The sequence below is a fragment of the Orycteropus afer genome, unplaced genomic scaffold (genome assembly GCF_000298275.1).
Source record: "Orycteropus afer afer isolate SDZICR_OR568_19922 unplaced genomic scaffold, OryAfe1.0 scaffold00111, whole genome shotgun sequence".
NCBI lineage: Eukaryota > Metazoa > Chordata > Mammalia > Tubulidentata > Orycteropodidae > Orycteropus > Orycteropus afer.
This window is the reverse complement of record NW_006921698.1, coordinates 7,276,127-7,301,378: the sequence shown is the minus strand read 5'-3', so window position 1 is coordinate 7,301,378 and position 25,252 is coordinate 7,276,127. Positions and strand designations below refer to the sequence as shown.

The window sequence follows — 25,252 nt, the reverse complement described above, 5'->3', positions numbered from 1 at the left end:
TAACCATTTCATCCAACTGTATAAAGATGCTGCAAGTGAGAATCACCTTTTGAGCACCACCTGGAGGCTTTCCCAATCCAAGTTATGAGGCTCGTGCACTAAAGGAGTTAACATTAGGCACTTGTGACTTCCAGGTTAAGATGCAGATAATGATTTATCATGCACACATGGCACTGTCCCTAGTTGTCCAGTATTTGTTTCTAGTTCCAAATGTAGCCACAGATATGGTAACAAATGTACTCAAATTGATGTGCTTCTGCTAATAATTTTGAAATTGAAACCTCAGATCACTTTTCAAAGGAAGGACTTGAACTTGAAATTTTGTCACATTATTGGTCCTATAAAACATAGATTTGTTCACTATAAACTGTCATTGCAGAGTTAGGTACTATCATATGTGCCCTTTCAAATTTTTTCAATAGTTGCGTAATCATGGTTTGTCATGGCTAAAATAGTGATTCTGAGCCTTTCTTGGGCTACTTATTTCTATACAGTTTGATATATTCACTGGCTGTTTCCTGCACTTGAGTTTTAAAAGGACAGGAAGTAGAGGAGCGTAATTTTTGACACAAAGGAATCATTGATATTAAGGGTGGGTGCTATCAAGACTTAGGATGGCTTGGTTAAAAAAAAAACAAAAGTTATGTATTTGTCCACTAATGATGAAAACTATTCTTGTGAAGTTTGGTGTGGTCTACTCTAAACGGGCATGACTTTAAGGATGATTTTCTCTTAAAGCTCATTTGATGTAGTCATTGTTGGTGGCGGAATTGTGGGACTTGCCTCTGCCAGAGCACTGATCCAGCGGCATTCAGCACTTTCTATCGGTCTTCTGGAAAAGGAGAAAGATTTAGGTATGTATGTTATCAGTGTTCGTCTGGCTTACTTGAACACCTGCTCATTTTGTCAGTGCTACATCTTTGATGCTGAATGTTGATGTCAGTATCTTAGTTTGAGCCTGAGACAAGGACTTGGATGTAGATGATTTATTTGAAAGGTTATCCCAGGAGGCAGGAATAAGGAAATGGGAAAGTAAGACAGGGAGGGAAGAAAAGCCACGTGAGGGTACATTACCACTGTCAGTGCTGTGAGCTTGATGCCACTTGGACCTCTGATGAGATACCTAATATTTCCTAGATTTATGCTCATTTATCCATCTGCCCCTGTCCCTGTTGGTTGAGGATTACCCCTAAGGGTGTTGAAGTTCCCCCATTTTCCCTTCAAACACATTAGAAAAGGCCCAGGACCATAATGTAGAGAGCCATAGTGGGCCCTTTGGATTTGCTGGGAGTGAGAGGTAAGTCTGTATCACAGGTGTAGCTGAAATCAGAAGTGAACTGGGGAGAATATGACCACACACCAGGGACGGTTATTAAAGGAAATGATCTATACTCTGATTCTAAGAACAAATTCAGGCAGAATTTTAAGTGATGTAGTTTCTTATAGCTTCAAATATATGTTTGTTTCCCCACCTCTTAGGTTTTATGTGAGTGATGTATGTTTTCTTACCAGTTTCTCTTGTTCTGTAGCTCTTCATCAGACTGGACATAACAGTGGTGTCATACATAGTGGAATTTATTATAAACCTGAATCTCTGAAAGCTAAATTATGTGTACAAGGTGCAGCCCTCATCTATGAATACTGTAACAAGAAGGGAATTTCCTACAAGCAATGCGGGAAGGTATGGCATTTCACTTGAGCCTGTAGTATTTATAACTAGTATTTTCTTAGTGATGTTTCACATTGAACAATAAATAAAAAATCTTTAGCTTTTTTGTGTATCTCTACATCTATGTAATTTATAAACTCTAATATTAGGGAACAACTTAAAGAAATTACGATGTGACTGTGATTTTTTTAAAATATCTTCATTGACATTTAATGTACATAATGGCTAAAGCACTTGACTGCTAACCAGAAGGCTGGCAGTTCAAACCCACCAGCCAGTGCTCGGAAGGAAGGTTGGGCAATCCTACTTCCGTAGTGATACTGCCTCGGAAACCCAAGGAGGGGTCGCTATGAGTCGGGGCCGACTCGACGGCACATAACAACACCACCACCACCACCATATTATTCACCTTTTTAAGGAATACAGTTTAAATTTTAGTATATTCACAGAGTTGTGCAACTATCACCACTGTCTAATTTCAGAACATTTCATCACCCCCAAAGGAATCTTATACCCATTAGCAATCACTCCCTATTTTCGCTTCCCCAGCTCCTGGTAAGCATGAATGTAGTTTTTGTTTCTATGGATTTGCCTATTGTGGACATTTCATATAAATGGAAATCATACATTGTGTGGTCTTTTGTGAAAGGCTTATCTTACTTAGCATAATGTTTCCAAGATTTATATATTGCAGTATATATCAATACTTCATTTCTTTTTATTGCAAAATAATATTACAATGTATAGCTATAACACCACATTTTGTTTATCCACTCATCTATTGATGGATGTTTTGGTTGTTTATACTTTTTGGCACTTATAAATAATGCTTCTGTGAACCTTCATGTACAGACTTTTATGTAAATGTGTGTTTTTAATTATCTTGGGTCTATACCTAAGAGTAGAATTCCTAGGTCAAGTGGTAACATTTTGAGGAGCTGCCAAACTGTTTTCCAAAAAGTATATTATTTTACATTCCCGTGAGAAATGAGTATGGATTCTAGTGTCTCCACATGTTTGCTAATACTTGTTATTGTCTATCTTTTTTAGTTTAGCCATCCCTAGTACATGTGAAGCAGTATCTCATTGTGGCTTTGATTTGTAGTTCCTCACTGATTAATGATGTTGAGCATGTTTTCATGTGTCATATATCATCATTGGTAAAATATTTCTTCAAATCCTTTGCTCACTTTTGACTGTGGTGGCAGGGGACATCAAGCTCAGTTAGCATAATGTACTACACAAAAACATTGTTGCACAATCTACTTTGATGAGTAGCAACTGGCATCTTAAAAGCCTGCAAGCAGCCATGTGGATGCAGTGATGGGTCTCTCCTCATCCAGAGCAAAGAAGAATGAAGAAAACCAAAGATGCATGGAAACAATTAGCCCAAGGGACTGGCAGGCCATGCAATCTTCAGCCTATATGACCATGAGACCAGAAGAACTAGTTGGTGCCCGGCTACCACTATCAACCACTTGGAGGGGGATCTGTGTAGGAGACCCTGGATAGGAGAAGAATGTGGAACAAAACTCAAAATCATTTAAAAAAAAAAGTGGGGACCAGGTTTGCTAGTCTAATAGAGCCTGGTGAAACCCCTGAGACTATGGTCTCTAGCTGCCCTTCAGGTTTGGAACTGAACTCATTCCTGTGGCTTCCAGCCAAATAAAAGACAGGTATATGGGCTGAACATTTACATCAGGTAGACACACTACTTGGAGCGATCAAACATGGGAGAACAGAAGAGCAGTATATGCACAGGGAGATGCTGGGGAATGGGGGAGGGCAGGAGTGCCTGGGAGGGAAGGACACAGGGAAGAGGTAACTATGGGGAGGAAGTAAGAGGGGAGCTGTTACATTGTGGGAATTTATAGTCAATGTCATGAGACAAAATGTGTATGAACTGTTGTACGGAAAATGAATTTGCTCTGTAAACTTTCACCCAAATCACAATAAAAATTAAAAAAAAAAAAAAGATTTGCAGATAGGGAAAAAAAGTCCTTTGCCCACTTTTTAATTGGTTATTATATTTTCATTTCTCAGTTGTAGAAGTTCTTGTTATATTCTGTATATAAGTCTCTTACCAGGTTTGTATGATTTGCATATATTTTCTCCCATTCTGTAGATTTTCTTTTCACTTTTCTTTTCCTCTTTAAATTTTATTTATTTTGTGGTAGTTGTTGAGAATTACACAGCAACACATAAACAAATAGTTTCAGGAATTCACTCTCTCGCCATGGCTCCAGAAACTCTAGAGTCCATGTGAATTTGAAAGTTTATTCTGTATTCTCTCCCATTTGATCAAGATTCTTCTATGGAATCGCTGATCAAAATGTTCAGTAATGGTAGCCAGGTACAATCTAGTTCTTCTGGTCTCATGGAAAAGGAGGGATTTGTTCCTAGAGGCAATTAGCCACATATTGCATATCCTTCTCCTACTCCTGACTCTCCTTCTTCCATTGTTCCAGGTGAATAGAGACCAATTATTGTGCCTTAGATGGCTACTTGCAAGGTTTTTTTTTCTTTTTAAATTTTTTTTGTGATTTGGGTGAAAGTTTACAGAACAAATTCACTTTCCACACAGCAGCTGACATACACTTTGTCTCATGACATTGACTACAATTTACCACAATGCAATAGCTCCCCTCCCATGTACTTCTGCCCCCACAAGCTGCCACCCTGTGCATGCACAGCCCTTCTATTCTCTCATGATTGATCTCTCTAAGGAGTGTATCTACCTAATGTAAATATTCAGCTCATATGCCTTTCTTTGGTTTGGCTGGAAGCTACAGGAGTGGGCTCAATTCCAGATCTGAAGGTATTTGGCAAGCTTTTAAGACCATAGATACTACACAGTGAACTAGAAGGTAGAACAGAGCATTAAATATATTATAGGCCAATTAACTGGGATGTCCATGAAACTGTCATCCTAAACCTCTAAACCAGATTTTTTATGACACATAAGCAGCCTCAGCAGTCACTCTTTTTTTTTTTTGGTCATTGTTGTAAATATATCTATCACACAACTTTTGCCAATTCAACTTTTTACAGGCATACAACTTAATGACAGTAACTGTAGTAATTGGCTTTGCAACTTACCCATAATCAGTGTGATGTTTTTCATCACCATTAACCTCTTTTTATTACCTCTTTTCTGCCGTTGATAACCACTAATAAACTTTCGTCTCTATACATTTACCTTTTCTTGTTTTTTTGTATAAGGGAGATCATACAATATTTGTCCTTTTGTGATTATTTATTTTGCTCAGGATAATATCTTTAAGCTCTGTCCATACTGTAGCATGTATCAAGACGTCATTTCTCCTACTGGCTGAGTAGTATTACGTTGTTTATCCATTCATCTGTTGATGGGCATTTAGGTTGTTTCTACCATTTGGTGACTGAATAGTACAGCATTGAACATTGGTGTTCAAGTCTCTTTTTGAGTCTCTGTTTTCAAGTCTTTCGGGTATATACCTAGGAGAGAAATTGCTGGGTCATATGATAGTTCTATTTTTAGTCTTTTGAGAAACTGCCACACTGTTTTCCACAACAGCTATACCATTTTGCATTTCCACCAGCAATGGAGAAGAGTCCTAATATTCCCCTTTAGGTTTTCTTGATGGTGTTCTTTGAAGCACAGCATTTTAAAATTTTGATGTAGCCTTCCAGTAAGATGGTGGAATAGGCAGACAAGCTACACAGACCCTCTTCAACAAAGAAAACAGAAACCAATTGACACAGATGCAGAAGATAATCCTGGAGCTCTGAGCTTTGAAAGGAAAGATACAGAAGTGGATTAAACACCAACTAGCAGAAGAACCTGAATGAGAGCAGTGAATAAGGAGACAAACAGAGCTGTGGAATGTCAGCTAGACTGATGGCGCAGACAGTTTGAATATTTCCAAGTGATGTTATGACCTGAGAATTAACCTAAAATTTGGCCCTGCTCACCAAGGGCTGCACAGACAACTGTGTTGGTGGCTGATAACTAAAAAGGAAAACAGGAAAGAAGGAGACAAACTGAGCTGTGGACTTTTGGCTGTCCAGAGGGTGCAGCCATTTTGAATGTTTACAGGTGGTGGGAATTTTGCATATTTAAAGTGACAGCATTCTCGTTCAGATTCCAGGGACCTAAGAATAGGCTTTCCTTGCCAAGGACAGCACAGACTTACGGGAGGCTAACAACTGGAAAGGAGACAGGTGGTGAGTGCATAAGTGCTGCCAGCTAGTGAGGAACACAGTATCCTGCTTCCTCAGGTACATCTAAACAAAACAAAGAAAATTAAAATCTTGGGCAAATCACTCCAATACACATGCACCACTTAAAAATAAACACAAAAACGTCACAATGTCTCAGAGACAATGGACCATCACAGTCCACACAGAGAATCAAGGTAAAGCAGTAGAAACAAAGGACCAGGATACAGACCCAGAACACATTCCTGAGGAAGAAGCAGCATTGGAACTCCCTGATAAGGAATTCAAAAGAATTATATTTAAGTATCTTCAAAGGATTGAGAGACAGACCAAGGAAAACACTGAACAAATTGAGGAAAACACAGGCAAAACCCTAGAACAATTTTGGAAGACAATACCAGAACAAAATAACAAAATAAATGAAAAATTAGAAATGATATAAAATCTACAGATAGAAATCCAGAAGATTAATACTAAATTCTCAGAAATAGATAATACATTGAATGAGCAAAGGAGTAAAATTGAACCAATGGAAGACAGAATTAGTGAGATTGAAGACAAATACCTCAATACTTCTTTGGAAAGGGATCAATTAAAAAAAAGATCAAAACAAAATGAAGAAAACCTAAGGTTCATGTGGGATACCATTAAGAGAAATAACCTACATGTAATTGGAATTCCAGAACAGGAAGAGACAAATAAAACCACACGGAAAATTGTCAAAGATTTGTTGGAAGAGAATTTCCCTGCTATGATGAAAGATGAGAATATATCCATTCAAGAAGTCCAACAAACCCCAAACAGGATAGACTCCAAAAAAAATCACCAAGACATACCATCATCAGACTCACCAAAACCAAGGACATAGAGAGAATCCTAAAAGCATCATAGGAAAAACAAAAGGTTACCTACAAAGGGCAACCAATAAGACTAAGCTCTGATTTCTTGGCAGAAACCATGCAGGCAAGAAGACAGTGGGATGGTATATATAAAACCCTGAAAGAAAAGAAGTTCCAACCAAGAATTATATACCCAGCAAAATTGTCTATCAAATATGATGGTGAAGTTAGGACGTTTCCAGATAAGCAGAAATTAAAGGAATTTATTAAAACTAGACTGGCCTTACAAGAGATGCTAAAGGGAGTCCTTTGGACAGAGAACCAACAACAGGAAACAACAACTGACCATTAACACACATGATGACATAACCCAGTAGCCAAACCAGTTACGGAAGTATCCCAAGTAAATAAGCTTACAAGATTGCAAACAGGGAACTAGAGACATCAATTGGAAAATAAGGACAACTACAAACCAAAAAGAAGGAAAAAATAGTGTAGGTACAGAACATCTAAATGGTGAGGAAGTCAAGACAATTGCAAGATAGAATGAGCTGTTCTAAACTTGGGAGGAAAATTAAAAATTGCAGGGTAACCTCAAAGAAAAATGATAAACCTTCACATCAAAACAAGAGGACAAGCACAAATATTTAGCAAATACTAAAATAATAGCAATGAAGAAAGTGATAACACAATTCATAACCAAAATGAGCTCAGCATAGAAAATTATATGGAACAAAGAAATCAGCAACACCATGAAAAAACACATAACAAAATGACAGCAATGAATTCATACTTGTCATTAATTACACTGAATGTCAATGGTTTAAATGCATCACTCGAGATGGAGAGTCGCAGACTGGATAAGAATATATAACCTATCAGTATGCTGTCTACAAGAAACACACCTTAGAGAGAAAGACAAAAGTAGACTTAAAATCAAAGATTGGAAAAAGATGTGGCAAGCAAATGGCAACCATAAAAGATCAGGAGTGGCAATATTAATTTATGATCAAATTGACTTTAAGATAAAAACTACCATACGAGACAAGAGAGGACATTATATAATGATTAAAGGATCAATTGAACAAGAGAACATAACCATAATGAATATGCGCCCAATGAAAGAGCCCCATGATATATAAATCAGACTTTAAAAGAATTGAAGACAAATAGATGAATCCACAGTCATAGTCAGAGACTTTAATACACCACTTTCAATGAAAGATAGAACAACTGGAAAGAAACTCAACAAAGATGCAGAAGAACTAAACAATAGAATCTACCAACTTGACCTTATAAACATCTACAGAGCACTTCACCCAACAACAACACAATATACATTATTTTCCAGTGCACATGGAACATTCTCCAGGATAGACCATATGTTAGGCCACGAAGCAATCCTTAATAAATTAAAAAAATATTGAAATACTGCAAAGTATCTTCTCAGATCACAATGCTATAAAATTAGAAATCAAAATACAAAGATCAACAGGACAAAGAGCAAACACATGGAAACTGAATAACACCCTCCTTGAAAATGACTGAGTAATAGAAGAAATAAAAAATGAAATAAAAAATTCCTTAAATCAAACAAGAATGAAAACACAAAATACAAAAATCTTTGGGACACAGCAAAAACAGTGATCAGAGGTCAATTTATAGCAATAAATGTACACATCAAAAACAAATAAATAAAGCCAAAATCAACCCCTTAACCCAACATCTCTAACAATTAGAAAAAGAGCAGCAAAAAAGCCTACAGTTACCAGAAGAAAAGAAATAATAAAGATTTGAACAGAAATCAGTGAAACAGAAAATAGACAATAGAAAAACTCAACAAGAGTAAAAGTTAGTTTTTTGAAAGGATTAATAAAATTGATACCACTAGCTAATTTAAAAAAGAGGAAGAAAATACAAAACATGAATAAGAAACGAATTGGGCAACATCACAACAGAACCAACAGAAATTAAAAGAATAATATCAGGATACTGTGAAGAACTGTATTCCAACAAATTTGAAAATCTAGAAGAAATGGACAGATTTCTAGAAACATACTACTTACATAAACTAACACAGACTGAGGTGGAAAATTTGAACAGACCTGTAACAAAAGAAGAAATTGAACAGGTCATAAAAATAAGTCCTGGTGAACAAGCTAAACAATTATGTATGTCTAAATGGAGAGTGTATCCAAGATCATATACAGGGTTGGCAGACAATGGGCCTCTCGAAGAGTATGAAGGGATGGACACTGGGAGGAGGTAACTATGGGGAGGAAGTGGGAGGGGAGCTGCTGCATTGTAAATTTTGGTCAATGACATGAGACAAAGTATATGTGAACTGCTGTATGAAAAGTGAATTTACTCTGTAAATCTTCACCCAAATCCTAATAAAAAAATAAATAAATAAAAATAAGTCCTGGCCCAAATGGTTTCATTGGAGAATTCTACTGAACGTTCAGAGAAGAACTGACACCAATGCTACTCAGACTACTGCAGAACATAGAAAAGGATGCAATCCTTCCAAATTCATTTTATGATGCAAGCATAACCTTGATACCAAAACCAGGCAAAGACATCCCTGAAAAGGAAAACTATAGACCAATATCCCTCATGAATATAGATGCAAAAATCTTCAACAAAATCCTAGCTGATAGACTCCAACAGCATAATAAAAAAAATAATGCATTATGACCAAATGGAGTTCATACCAGATATGCAAGGATGATTCAACATTTGAAAAACAATCAACGTCACCCATTGTATAAATAAAGGAAAAGAACAACCTGATCATATCTATTGATGCAGAAAAGGCATTTGATAAAATCTAATGCCCATTCCTGATAAAAACTTTCAGCAAAATAGGAATAGAAGGGAAATTCCTTAACATAATAAAGGGTGTATGTTCTGGTTACCTAGTGCTGTTCTGACAAGAATATACCACAAATGGGATGGCCTTAACAACAGGACTTTATTTTTACAATTTGGAGGCTTTAAGTCCAAGTTGAAAGTGCCAGGCTCTAGGGGCTGGGTGAAAGCCCCTCAACCTTGAGGTCCAGCTCGGCCTCCTGCTCCTGCCCACTGGAGCTAGAGGCATTTCTTCACTCAGACAGCTCCTGGCTGCTAAGGCTGAGAAACTCCAAAGTTGACAAGTAAAAAGGCACAGTCCCAATGTTACCACACAGCAGGCCATTGACTTAAGTCCATTGTAAGTCCCAAGGTTGGCAGAGCATAGCTGGCTGCTGAGCAATGACATGGCTACATGCAGGGTCCAAGTGTGCCATAGGCTAGAGACTATTCCCAAAGCTCCTGCTTATATATGGGAAGCAGACTACATACCCAAAGGCAGCTACTCAGCTGCTCACAGTAGATTCCACCATGGAATTGATTACCAGTGTCATCATGGGGAATACTACATCCAGCTGCCCAGCCACTCAACCAGGCCTAGCCAAGTTGACACATAAACTTAACTACCACAGTATATATGAAAAATCAACAGCCAGCATTATTCTCAGCAGAGAGAGACTGAAACCATTCCACTTGTGAACAGGAACCAGACAAGGATGCCCTCTATCACCACTTCTATTCAACACTATTGGAAGTCCTTGCCAGAACAATAAGACAAGAAAGGGAAATCAAAGGCAATCCGAATTGGTAAGGAAGATGTAAAATTATCCCCATTTGCTGCTGATATGATCCTGCACATAGAAAACCCAAGAGACTTGGGGGGGGGGAACCTTCCTGGAACTAATTGAGAGATTAATATAGTGGCAGGATACAAGATCAGTCTACAAAAATCAGTCCGATACCTCTACACCAGCAAAGAGACTGCTGAAAAGGAAACAAGGAATTCAATACCATTTACAATTTGTTGTTGTTGTTATGTGCCGTCGAGTCGGCCCCAACTCATAGCGACCCCTCCTTGGGTTTCCGAGGCAGTATCACTACGGAAGTAGGATTGCCCAACCTTCCTTCCGAGGAGTGGCTGGTGGGTTTGAACCGCCAGCCAATAGCTACCAAAAAAATAAATACTTGGGAATAAATCTTATTAGGGGCACAAAGAAAACAAACCAAACTCACTGCTGTGGAGTCAGATCCAACTCATAGCGACCCTTCCTTGGGTTTCCGAGGTGGTATCACTACAGAAGTAGATTGCCCAGTCTTCTTTCTGAGGAATGGCTGGTGGATTGAACCACCAGTCTTCTGGTTAGCAGTCAAATGCCTTAGGCACTTTGCCACCAGAGCTCCCTAGAGACACAAAAGACCTGTATAAAGAAAGCTACAAAACACTATTCAAGAAACCATAAGATATCTACATAAATGGAACAATGTACCATTGCTTCTGGATAGTAAGATTGAACATTGTGAAAATGTCAGTACTACCCAAAGCAATCTATACATTCAATGCAATCCCAATCCAGATCCCTTCATCAACCTTTAAACCAAAAAACCAAACCAAACTCACTGCCATCAAGTGGGATCTGACTCATAGCAACCTCCCTTGGATTTCCAAGGTGGTATCACTATGGAAGTATATTGCCCAGTCTTCCTTCCGAGGAGTGGCTGGTGGGTTTGAACTGCCTACCTTCTGGTTAGCAGTCAAATGCCTTAGGCACTATATGGAAAAACCAATCAGTAATTTTATACAGAAAGGAAACAGACCTCGTATAATCAAAGCACTATGAAGAACAACAAAGTAGGAGGTCTCATGCTCCCTGATCTCAAAACCTACTAAACAGCAACAGTAGTCAAAACAATCTGCTGTTGGTATGACGACAGACACATCGACAGATGGAACAGAATTGAGAACTCAGAAATAGATCCATTGACTTGTGGTCAGCTGATTTTTGACAAACGGTTGAAATCCATTACATGTGGAAGAGACTGTCTCTTTAACAAATGATGCTGGCACAACTGGATATCCATTTGCAGAAAAATGAAACAAAATCTGTACCTCACACCAAACACAAAAACTACCTCCAGATGAATCAAAGACTTAAATGTGAAATCTAAAACTATAAAGTTCCTCAAGGAAGTAATAGGGGCAAATTCAGGGGCTCCACTCCTCAGAAGGAAGATGGGGCAATCTATTTCCGTAGTGATACTGCCTCGGGAACCCAAGGAGGGGTTGCAATGAGTCGGGTCTGACTCGATGGCACATAACAACAAGAACAATTTATGGCATAAATAGTCAAGCATAACCCAAAATGCACAAACGACAGAAGATAAACTAGATGAATGGGACCTTCTAAAAATTAATTTTTATGTGCTTCAAAAGACTTCTCCAAAAGAGTCAAAAGAGAACCTACAGATTGGGAAAAAATATTAGGCAACAACATATCTCACAAGGGACTTATCTCTAAAATATGTAGAAAACGCCAACACTTGAACAATAAAAAGACAATCCAATTAAAAAATGGGCAGTAGACAGACACTTCACCAAAGAGGATATTCATCAGGTGGCCAACAAACACATGAAAAAATGTTCATGATAATTAGCCATTGTTGTTGTTGTTGTTATGTGCCATCGAGTCTGACCTGACTCCTAGCAACCCCTCCTTGGGTTTCTGAGGCAGTATCACTATGGAAGTAGATTGCCCCATCTTCCTTCCGAGGAGTGGCTGGTGGGTTTGAACCGCCAGCCTTCTGGTTAGCAGTCAAGTGCCTTAGGCACTATGCTACCGGAGCTCCCTTAGCCATTAGAGAGATGCAAGTCAGAACAACAGTGAGATACCATCTTGCCCCAGCACTAATAACAAAGTTCAACAAAAACAGAAAATAACAAATGATGGTGAGGATGTGGAGAATTTGCAACTCTCATACACTTCTGGTGGGACTGTCAAGTGGTACAACCACTGTGGAAAGCAGTATAGCAATTGCTTAAAAGGTTGGAGTTAGAAATACCATTTGATCCAGCAATCCTAGTAGTAGGTATATATCCTAAAGAAGCGAGAGCCAGGACAAAAGCAGATATATGCACACCATGTTCATCGCAGCCCTATTTACCAATAGCAGAAAGATGGAAACTACATAGGTGCCCACCAACAGAAGAATGGATAACCAAAATATGGTACACAATGGAATACTATGCAATCCTAAAGAATAATGTAGAATCAGCAAAACACCATGTAATGTGGATGAACTTGGAGGACATTTTGCTGAGTTAAATAAGTCAATCATAGGAGGACAGATACTGTTTTAGTTCATTATTGTAGAAAGTCAAGGAAAGTTTATATATGGAAGGTAACATTCTTTGTTGGTTACCAGGGAAGGGAGGGGCAGGAACGGAACATTGCAAAAATAAAATAAATAAAATTTTGATGTAATTTAATTTATGTATTTTTATTGTTGCTTATTCTTTTCGTGTCCTTTCTAAGAAATCATTGCCTAACCCTAGATCATGAAAATTTACTCCTATATTAACTGCTGTGTACTCCTAAGAGTTTTTATACTCATAGTTATATATAGAACTATAACTTTTTATTGAATTTTTGTATATGGTATGAGATAGGGGCCCAACGAGGGGTATCATTGCTGATGTCAGATGGATCTTGGCTGAAAGCAAAGAAAATCAGAAAGATGTTTACCTGTGTTTTATTGACTATGCAAAAACATTCAACTGTGTAGATCATAATGAATTATGAATAACATTGATTTTGTATATTGATCTTTTACTTGGCAACTTTGCTAAACTCATTTATTAGTTCCAATAGTTTTTTTTGGTGGATTCCTTAGGATTTTCTGTATGTAGAACCATACAGAAAATCCTAAGGAATCCACAAAAAAATTATTAGAACTCATCTGAGAATAAAGTAACCAAAAAAAACCAAACTCACTGCCCTTGAGTTGCATCAGACTCATAGCGATCCCTGCTTGAATTTCTGAGGTGGTATGTCTATGGAAGTAGATTGCCCAGTCTTCCTTCTGAGGAGTGGTTGGTGAGTTTGAACCACCAGCCTCTGGTAGCAGTCAAATGCCTTTGGCACATGCCACCTTTTTTCTAACTTGGATATATTTTTGTATCTTTTTCTTGCCTCATTGCTCTGGGTAGAACCTCCAGTTCTGTGATTAATGTTGTTGTTATGTGCTATCAAGTCGGACCCGACTCATAGTGACCCCTCTTTGGGTTTCCGAGGCGATCTCACTGCAGAAGTAGATCACCCAACCTTCCTTCAGAGAAGTGGCTGGTGGGTTTGAACCACCAGCCTTCTGGATAGCGGTCAGATGCCTTAGTAATGGTCTAATACAATATTTGTCCTTCTGTGATTGACTTACTTCATTCAGCATAATGTCCTGCAAGTTCATTATGCGGTGTTTTTCAGATTCTACGTTATTCTTTAGGGTTGCGTAGTATTCCGTTGTGTGTATGTACCATAGTTTGGTTATCCATTCTTCTGTTGATGGACACCTAGGTTGTTTCCATCTTTTGGATATTGCAAATAGTGCTGCGATGAACATGGATGTGCATGTATCTGTTCTTGCCATGGCTCTCACTTCTTTAGGATATATACCTACTAATGGAATGGGTAGTTCAAATGGTATTTCTAATTCCAGCTTTTTAATGATTCACCATACTACTTTCAACAGTGGTTTTATCATTTTATAGTCCCACCAGCAGTGTATGAGAGTCTTTGGGGAAGATTTTTTTTAATGCAGGATTTCTAAGACAGCTTTTTTGGTAGAAGAGGAAAATGAGGTAATGAAGGAAGGGAGAAGTAGATACGTGAAAAAAGAAAATTTTTGAGAATCAGTCCAACTTGTCACTTTATGATTGTTTGTTGACTTTATCTTTCATAGTTGATTATGTTTAACTACATCCATGCTTTTCATTTTCTTTTTGAAGCTTATAGTAGCTGTTGAACAAGAAGAAATTCCTAGGCTTCAGGCCCTATATGAAAGAGGTCTTCAAAATGGTGTCCAGGGCCTGAGGCTGATCCAGCAGGAAGATATAAGAAAGAAGGAGCCATATTGTAGGGTAAGTGATTCTCCACACACATTTCAAAGGGACAGTTTCACTTAGGGCACAGTCTTGTTACATGGAGACTAAGGGTGAGTTTATAGAAGCAGGAGTCCTGCAGAATCATTTAGATGATCCTGTTATGGAACTCATGAAGTACAGATACAAGAGGACATTGCCACTAACTATGGATAATTGATTTCCTCTTTATGAGGAAATACCAGGTTTGACCATTGTAAGCAAAGATAAGAGGAAATGTGAGACTGTGTAGCTTGTTTGGAAAGCACTGGTCAGTGAGGTGTGATTGGAGAAATTGTACATGAGACTGGAAAGAGAAGATTAGGCCTGGCTTTCATACCAGTGACTTTGAAGTTTAACTAGTAGTCATGGGGAGCCACTGAAATTTTTTTGACTTATTTAGCTATGGTATTTGATCTGTATTTCAGGAAGATAAGGCTAGCATGAGTGTGAAGGGTGCTTTGGTAGTTAAGGTTTGTGTCAACCTGGTTGGGCCTGGTTTGGAGTGGCTGGGCAGCTGAATGTAGTTACTTCCTATGATGAGACTGATAGGCAACTCTATGGTGGAATCTACTGTGAGCAGCTGAATAGCTGCCTTAGAGATGTGGTCTGCTTCCAGTACATAAAAAGACAGCTTTGAGAAAGCTCAGGCCCTGAGCTTCTTGGTATGCTTAGACCCTGCTGTAGTCAAATTTTCATTCAGCAGCCTGCCATACTGTCTGCCAATCTTCAGACTGTTTCTGGGCTTGAACTAGTAGCCTTCCGTGTTGCTTGATAATTTTGGGACTGTGCCATTTTACTTGTCTAATTTGGGTTTGTCGGTCTCAGTAGCCAGCAGCTGTCTGAATTAAGAGACGCCTCTAGCTTTAGTGGACTGGGAGCAAGAAGCAGAGCTGAAGCCCAAGGTTGAGGGGCTTTCACCCAGGGCCTAGAGCTGGCACTTTGAACTTGAACTTCTAGCCTCCTAAACTGTAAGAGAGAATAAATCCCTGTTTGTTCAAGCCAGACATTTGTGATATTTCTGTTACAGGAGCACTAGAGGACCAAAATAGGTGGGTTGTAGAGTATCTTGCTTAAAACATGCTATAGGGAGAAACAGATCTCCTTTCCTTTGTTCATGAAGGAGACATGAATAATAATAGTTATTCTACATGTTGTTACCATTCACCAGAGTCTATCAGTTCAACCCCTCAGGCTTTATTCACTGTTTCAGTGAATGGCCATTTCTCCATCCTCTCCATCATTTAATTGATAATAGCTGGATTCCAGGTAGAGAGAGCATGGCCTTGAACTCACTGCTAGGCAGTGCTTATCAAAAGCTTGGTTTGCACAAACTGTTTTTGAAAGATGGCCTGGAAGATATATAGAATATTCTTCCCTCTCTCTCTCTCCGGACCATCAGAGTGATATACCTATAAAGCAGTATTATTGCCCTCTTTATCCTACTCCCCAGGGAGCTCTGGTGGCGTAGTGCCTAAGGCATTTGACTGCTAACCAGAAGGTTGGTGGTTTGAACCCACCAGCCACTCTGCAGAAGGAAGACTGGGCAATCTACTTCTGAAAAGATTTACCACCTTGGAAACCCAGTGGGAGTCACTATGAGTCAGAATTGACTCAATGGCAGTGAGTTTGGATTTTTTTGGTTATCCTACTCCCCAGCCCAGAAGAAGGAGGAGGCCATCCACTTCTCAAAGAATTGGCCAGGGAAAACCTTATGAAAAGCAGAGAAACACTGTCTGATAACATTACTGCACAACTTTATGAATAGTCCAGAAACATTGTCCAATATAGAGGAGGAAGATGAGTCACTTAGCTTAGAAAGCTCTCAAAGTAGGACTGGGCAGGAGCTGCATTATTTCTAAAATCAGCCTTACTCATATGGATAAGGTAAAGCTTTCGAGACCTCCATTTGCAGATGTGGCACCACTCAAATTGAGGAGAAATAGTGGCAAACATGCATTAATAATCGGAACATGGAATGTATGAAGCATGAATCTAAGAAAATTGGAAGTTGTCAAAATGAAATGGAATGCATAAAGATTGATATCATAGGCATTAGCTGAAATCGACTGGTTTTGGCCATTTTGAATCATACAACCATATGCTCTACTATGCCGGGAATGACAGTTTAAAGAGGAACGGTGTGGCATTCATCATCACAAAGGATGTTTCAGGATCTGTTCTGAAGTACAATGCTGTCAGTGATAGGATAATATCCATACGCCTACAAGGAAGACCCAGTAATACGACTATTATTCAAATTTATGCACCAACCACCAAAGCCAAAGATGAAGAAATTGAAGATTTTTATCAACTCTTGCAGTCTGAAATTGACCGAACATGCAATCAGGATGTGTTAATTATCACTGGTGACTGGAATGCAAAAGTTAGAAACAAAGAAGAATCACTGGTAGTTGGAAAGTTTGGCCTTGGTGACAGAAATAATGCTGGCACTCATATGGTAGAATTTTGCAATACCAACAACTTGTTCATTGCAAACACCTTTATTCAACAACACAAACGGCAGCTCTACTCATGGACTTCACCAGTTGGAACACACAGGAATGAGATTGACTACATCTGTGGCAAGAGATGATGGAGAAGCTCAGTATCTTTAGCGAAAACCAGGCCAGGACCTGATTGTGGAACAGACCATCAACTGCTCATATGCAAGTTCAACTTGAAGTTAAAGACAATTAAAACAAGCCCATGAGAGCCAAAATATGATCTAGAATATATCCCTCCTGAATTTAGAGACCATCTAAAGAATAGATTTGATGCTTTGAACACCAATGAAGGAAAACCAGAAGGATTGTGGGATGACATCAAGAGCATCATCCATGAAGAAAGCAAGAGGTCAATAAAAAGGCAACAAAAGAAGAGAAGACCAAAATGGATGACAGAAGAGACTCTGAAACTTGCCCTTGAGTGGAGAGTGGCTAAAGCAAATGGAAAAAATGACAAGATAAAAGAATTGAACTGAAGATTTCAAAGAGCAACTCAAGAAGACAAAGCCAATTACTATAATGGCTTAATGTCATTAAATGTGCAAAGACCTGGAGTTAGAAAACCAAAAGGGAAGAACACGCTCGACATTTCTCAAGCTGAAAGAATTGAGGAAAAAATTTAAGCCTCGAGTTGCAATATTGAATGATTCTAAGGGCAAAATATTGAATGTGCAGGGAACATCAAAAGAAGATGGAAAAAATACTTTGGTACAGAGTCATTGTACCAAAAAGAGCTGATTGATCTTCATCCATTTCAGAAGGTGGCATATGATCTAGAACCAGAGGTACTGAAGGAGGAAGCTGAAGCTGCAATGAAGGAATTGGCTAAGAACAAGGCTCTGGGAATTGACGGAATATCCATTGAGATATTTCAACAAACGGATGCTGCACTGGAGACACTCACTCAGTTATGCCAAGAGATTTGGAAGACAGGTACCTGGCCAACTGACTGGAAGAGATCCGTATATTTTTTTTTTCTTTTTATTGTGATTTGGGTGAAAATTTACGGAGCAAATACACTTCCATACAGCAGTTCACATACACTTTGTCTCATGACATTGACCACAGTTTACCACAATGCAACATCTCCCCTCCTACTTCCTCCTGATAGTTACTCTTCCCTGTGTCCATCCCTCCGTGCACTCCTGCCCACTGAGCTGTCTCCTGGTGCATAAGCAGCCCTTCTTTCTCCCATGCTTGTTCTCTCCAAGGAGTGAATCTACCTTAGGTAAATGTTCAACTCATATGCCTTTCTATTGTTTGGCTGGAAGCCACAAGCGTGTGTTCAATTCCTGACCTGAAGGGCAGCTAGGGGCCAATGTCTCAGTGGTTCCACCAGGCTTTATTGGGCCAGCAAACCTGGTCCCCCTCTTTTTTTTTTTTTTTTTTTTATTGTTTTTGAGTTTTGTCCCACATTGTTCTCCCTGTCTATCCATGAAGAGATCTATATTTGTACCCATTCCAAAGGAAGGTGATCCCACAGAATGTGGAAATTATTGAACAATATCATTAATGTCGCATGCAAGCAAGATCTTGCTGAAAATAATTAAAAAACAGTTGCAGCAGTATATTGATAGAGAACTTCCAGAGGTGCAAGCTGGATTCAGAAGAAGATGTGGAACAAGGGATATCATAGCTACTGTCAGATGGATCTTGGCTCAAGGCAAAGAATACCAGAAAGATGTTTACTTGCCCTTTATTGACTATGCAAAGGCATTTGATTGTGTGGATCATGACAAATTATGGATAACATTGAGAAGAATGGGAATTCCCAAACACTTGATGGTACTCATGAGGAACCTGTACCTTGACTAGGAGGCTATGGTTCGAACGGAACAAGAGGACACTGTGTGGTTTTAAATTAGGAAGGGGGTGCGTCAGAGTTGTATCCTTTCCCCATACTTATTCAATCTATATGCTGAGCAAATAATCCGAGAAGCTGGACTATATGAAGAAAAACGTGGCATCAGGATTGGAGGAAGAATCATTAACAACCTGAGATATGCTGATGATACAACTTTGCTTGCTGAAAGTGAGGATGACTTGAGGCACTTACTGATGAAGATTGAGAAACACAGTCTGCAGTATGGATTACATCTCAATCTAAAGAAGACAAAAATCCTCACAACTGGACCAATAAGCAGCATCATGATAAATGGAGAAAAGATTGAGGTTGTCAAAGAATTCACATTGCTTGGTTCTATAATTGACGCCAATGGAAGCAGCAGTCAGGACATTAGACGACGTGTAGCACTGGGCAGGTTGACTGCAAAGGAACTCTTTCAAGTGCTGAGGAGCAAGGATGTCTCCTTGAGGACTAAGGTGCACCTGACACAAGCCATGATATTTCCAGTCGCCTCGCATGCATGTGAAAGCTGGAAAATGAATAAGGAAGACCGAAGAAGAATTGATGCCTTTGAAATATGGTATTGACGAAGAATGTTGAATATAGTATGGACTGCCAGAAGAATGAACAAATATGTCTTGAAGTATAATCAGAAAGCTCTTTAGAAGTGAAGTGGGACTTCATCTTACATGCTTTGGACATGTTATCAGAAGGGACAAGTCCTTGAAGAAGGCCATCATGATTGGTAAAGTAGAAGAGGAGGAATACCCTCAACAAGGTAGATTGACACAATCAGTGTCAAAAGTGCCGCAACTTCGGGCTCAAATATAGCAACAATTGTGAGGATGGTGCAAGACTGGGCAGTGTTTTGTTTTGTTAGATGTGGGGTAACTATGAGTTGGAACCAATTTGAAGTCACCTAACAACAATGACAACATTTGCATAGTAGACTAACCAATTCCTTTCCAAGATTGTGACCTAGTCAATCATTTTGGCTGAATTATAAACGCAAGACCAGAAAGGCCATATATAAGGGAAACCCATTGCACTGCACACAGCATCTCATCCTGAGAATCCTCAGGAGAAATTTTTTTCTAACCTCGGTTCTAAGAATAATTTTGTTCCTGAGTACAGCTAGCTCTTTCTAAAAAATTAAAAAAAAAGAAAAATGGATACCAAATCATTTAACCAATTACATTGTTCTGTTTGCCTAGGTTACAAGGAAACTCAGGGACATATGTGTTCCCCTTCCCTGCAAGACATGTAGGGCCTTAAGCATACTTTTTTGGGGGTATGTACTTTTCTCTGTATTTCATCCTATCCTTCCACCTTCATTTTCTGTCTGCCCTAATTTTTTGGAACTTTTTGTTAAAGTATAACATGTAACAAAAATCATAAAGGTACAAATTGATGAAATTTCAAAAAATATTTTCAGCCCTCAAATCAACAAACAGAACATTACTTGCCTTCCAGAACTCCCATATGTCCCTTCCCAGTTACTACCTTTCCCTTTAAGGTAACCATTAACCTGACTTCTTACATTGTAAATAGGAAATTTTTTCATGGCACGGGGTTGCTTCTCTTTCTTCCAGGCCTCCAGAAAGAAAAAGTCTCAAGGCAGCTTTTGAGAGCTTCTCGGTCCCTTTCAGATAAAGACTAAGTTTTTCCAGAGGGTACTACCTCTGGGATGTGCTAATCCTTTGCCTTTTCTTTAACACTATTGGTCAACCTCACATTTGTCTGTTCTTTTATCCTCCTGAGTTCCAATTTCTAACTTTCCTGCCCTGTTTACCTAGTTCTTTTCTAGCTACCCAACCTGCAATGACCTTGGATTTCAGGCTCTTACCTTCTTCCTTGGCAGTATATGCCCAGCCTCCTGGCTGACAGACACAGCCAGCCTGTCCACCAAATCCGTCCTGACTTGGCTGTCTGTGCCCAGCAGGCAATCCTGGGAATGGCATTGAATTCCTTTACGGTGGTGGCTCTCTCCACCTCACTCTAACATGCATGTGTGGATGGGGCACACCAACATCTCATGGGGAGGAGCAGAGCCAAGACTAGAAAGAGAAAGAAAGGAAGAAAAACCTTTAGGGGAAGGTCTAAAGGGTAAAAAATTCTAATATGTATAAAGACAGCTCTCAAAAGTTTATTCACTCAACACAGGGAAGAAGTAACTATAGGAAGGAAGTGGGAGGGGACCTGTTGCATTGTGGGAAATTGCAGTCAATGTCATGAGACAAAGTACATATGAGCTGCTTTATGGAAAGTTAATTTGCTCTATAAACTTTCACCCGACTCACAAAGTTGTGTTGTTGTTGTTTTGTGCCATTAAGTAGGACCCAAATCACAATATAAATTTTAAAAAGGTTTATTCATTCAATAAATATTTGAGCTACTTCTGTGTTTCAGGCTTTGTGCTGGGTAATAGGGGGTGTAAGATGCATTTGAGATTCTAAAAAACTATTGATCTAGCACATTTTTATCACACATTTTATTCCTCTGTTATCACATGGTTTTATTCTAGGTAAAGAAGTGTTGGACTAAACAATTGGTGTTATCCCAAGTTAGTTTCCAAGATTGTTGTACCCAAAATATGATAGGTTAAAGTTGAGTTACAGCTCTGATCTGTGAATTTAGGGACTATCAGGCAGTGGTTAGGTCTAATACCAAGTCCACTTTATCTAAACTATCTACTGTATTGAAACAAAAGAAATGATTTCCTATACCTGGCAAATGCTCTCTTATTCTAGAAGTAAGACACTGAAGAATAATGAAGTTTACCAAATGTTGCTTTCAGTTTGTGAAAAGACACTGGTATTTTGCGAGCTTTGCTCTTTGCACTTGGCTGCTACCCAAAAGGTCAGCAGATAGAATACACCAGTGGCTTCACAGGAGAAAAGACTTGGCAGTCTTCTCCCATAAAGATTGCAGCCTAGGAAACTCTTTTATTATTATTATTTATTATTTATTGTGATTTGGGTGAAAATTTACAGAACAAATTCATTTTCCATACAGCAGCTCACATATACTTTGTCTCATGACATTGACTACAATTTACCCCAATGCAACAGCTCCCCTTCCACTTCCTCCAGATAGTTACCTCTTCCCAGTGTCCTTTCCTCCATGCACTCCTGCCCCTGAGCCATCTCCCTGTGCATAAACAGCCCTTCTTTCTCCCATGATTGTTCTCTCCGAGGAGTGTATCTACCTCGGGTAAATGTTCAACTCATATGCCTGTCTTTTGTTTGGCTGGAAGCCACAGGTGTGGGTTCAATTCCAGACCTGAAGGACAGCCATAGTCTCAGTGGTTTCACCAGGCTCCATCAGACCAGCAAACCTGGTCCTCCCTTTTTGTTTTCCAGATAATTTTGAGTTTTATTCCACATTGTTCTCCCTTTCTATCCAGGATCTCCTACATAGATCCCCCTCCTAGTGGTTGATAGTGGTAGCTGGGCACCATCTTGTTCTTCTGGTCTCATAGTCGTATAGGTTGCAGATCACATGGTGTACCAGTTGCTAGGACTATTTGTTTCCATGAATCCTTGGTTTTCTTCATTCTTCTTTGCTTTGGATGAGGAGACACCCATCGTTGCATCTAGATGGCTGCTTGCAAGCTTTTAAGATCCCAGTTGCTACTTGCCAAAGTAGGAGGTGGAACAATATTTTGTGTAGTATGTTAGGCCAATTGAGCGTGACGTCCCCTGTGACTATGGTCCCGAGCCCACAGGTTCAACTACTCAGTCCCTCTGGGTAGCTGGCTGTGGCCAAGAAGTGACTACAACCTTGTCCCTTGGCAGCTCTACTATACACCTGGGAATTCTTACAGAACATATAAATACACTTGTAGAATCATTGTTTACCAACCCTGTATATGGTCTTGGGTATGCTACCCGCCGCACAGACATACCTAATAGTTCAGCCTGTCTACCCATCTATCCACCCATATACCCATATTTGCCTTCACTAACAACACAGTACTGTATGTGCAAAAGGGTTCATTTCATCTTTGTTGTCTTCACCTCCCATGTACCTCTCTATGTCTTCCTTTTCCTCAGTGCCACCATGTTGATCACTCACATTTGGTACATTGCCCTTCTCTTCACCCAAATCAATACTTATCTTTACCTATCTAACAGTGTTCCTTCCTCTCCTCCCCTCCCACCCCTGGTAACCAACAAAGAAAATTTCCTTCCATATATAAACCTTTCGTTGACTTTTACAATAATGGACTAATAGCGCAGTGCCTAAGGCACTTGACTGCTAACCAGAAGGCTGGTGGTTCAAACCCACCAGCCATTCTTCAGAAGAAAGATGGGGCAATCTACTTCTGTAGTGATACTGCCTCAGAAACCGAAGGAGGGGTCGCTGTGAGTCGGGTCTGACTCGATGGCACATAACAATAACAACGACAACAATATTTGTTCTTCTGTGATTGACTTATTTCAGCATAATGTCTTACAAGTTCATCCATGTTATCTACTTCCATAGTGATACTGCCTCGGCAACCCAAGGAGGGGTTGCTATGAGTCAGGTCCAACTCGACGGCACATAACAACAACAACAACAAGGTTATTCTTTAGGGTTGCATGTTATTCCATTGTGTGTATGTACATTGTTTGGTTATGCAGCCTAGGAAACTCTTCGGGGGCAGTTCTACTCTGTCCTGTATGGTCACAGAGTCAGAGTCAACTTGTAAGTATACAACAACCACCCTTAGTGTGATCTGGTCACGTGGAAGCATTGGTTAGGAGTGGGGGATAAGTCAGAAGCTCTTAAGGTCCAAGCAGGTACTATGTTCGGGTAGGTGGTATATACAGGAGTGAGATATTTTAAAATAATGTTAACAAAATAGTACAGCCACTGTGGAAAATAGTTTGTCAGTTTCTTAAAAATTTGAACATAGTATCATATGACCATCCAATTCTAGGCATATACTCAGAACAAGTGAAGGCAGGGACACAAACAGAAACTTGTATACTAATGTTCATTGTAGCATTCTTCACAAAATGGTGGCAAAAATCTAAATGTCCATCAATAGATGAATGGATAAACAAAATGTGGTATATAAATACAATGGAATATTGTTCAGCCATAAAGAAAAAACAAAGGTCTGATGCATGCCACAGTAAGGATGAACCTTGAAAACATTATATTGAGTGAAGTAAGTCAGGCCAAATACTGTATGATCTCACTTATATGAAATAAAAGGAATATATAAAAACCACAAATGATTAAGAGTTACCATGGGTGGTAGGAAGGAGAGTAGGGAGAGTATTTGTTTGGGGCACTGAGTTTATGTTAGTGATGGTGGAATGTTTTGGAAAAGGATAGCGATAATGGTGGCACAACATGAAAAATAATCAATGTCATTTAATTGTAATGTGGAAGTTGTTGGATTGACAGATATTTTAATGTGTATATTTTCGCCACACACACACACAAAATTAGCAGATACTATTTAAAAATTGCAGCAATCATATTACTGTTATGGCTAACCAGGAGGATAGCTTTTGCCATTGGGACTTGGCTATTGAACATTAGTTATCCTAGGAACCAGGCTGCTCTCATAGAAAAAAATTGATTAGAAGAATTGGCACACTCATATACACAGTAGTAGGACAACGGAAAAAAACCAAGGATTCACCAAAATGCACTCAATACTTAGTGTGCGAAATTCTTTTCTTCAGAACTAGAAAAGGCTAATGGCATGTTCAATATTTATTCCAAAAAATTAAGCATTGTTTATATATCTGTTCATCTACAGAGTGTGGACATGTCTTGAATGATAAAAAAGAAATTAAAAAAATAGTTTACCATATTATCTGTAGAGAATATTTGAGTTAACTACTCATTTTATGTTTGTAGTCTTGGAAACAGAGTCTGCAACAAATCAAAGCAGTGCTCTAAATTACTTTATGAGTAACTAGAACAATTTGAGATTTCACTGAATTTGCATAATATATGCTACTGAGGAAATCTCTGTGGAGCTTATTTAAAACATAATTGTTTGGTGATAAAGAATTCAACTTAGAATTAGATATGAATCAAATTAGGATCAGATACAGCCAAGGACAACTCAAACTGAAAAACTCATTGTAGCGGACGGAAGAGCCGGGCAAAATGAACTCCCCTAAGTAGGGGAAATTGTTTCCTGATTACAAAGAGAAATTTTCTTATTTAACCACAAGTACTTTTTTGTATTTGGACACATTA

General features: G+C 39.0%; 1 protein-coding gene across 1 annotated transcript in view; it reads left to right on the top strand.

Annotated features, from left to right (window-relative positions):
- L2HGDH (L-2-hydroxyglutarate dehydrogenase) overlaps nt 1-25,252 on the top strand; it is a 72,091-nt gene that overhangs the window by 4,432 nt on the left and 42,407 nt on the right. Inside the window, exons 2-4 of the mRNA XM_042781360.1 lie at nt 739-854; nt 1,530-1,681; nt 14,555-14,686. Of these exons, the coding sequence (XP_042637294.1) occupies nt 739-854; nt 1,530-1,681; nt 14,555-14,686 (400 nt within the window). The remainder of the gene's footprint in view (nt 1-738; nt 855-1,529; nt 1,682-14,554; nt 14,687-25,252) is intronic.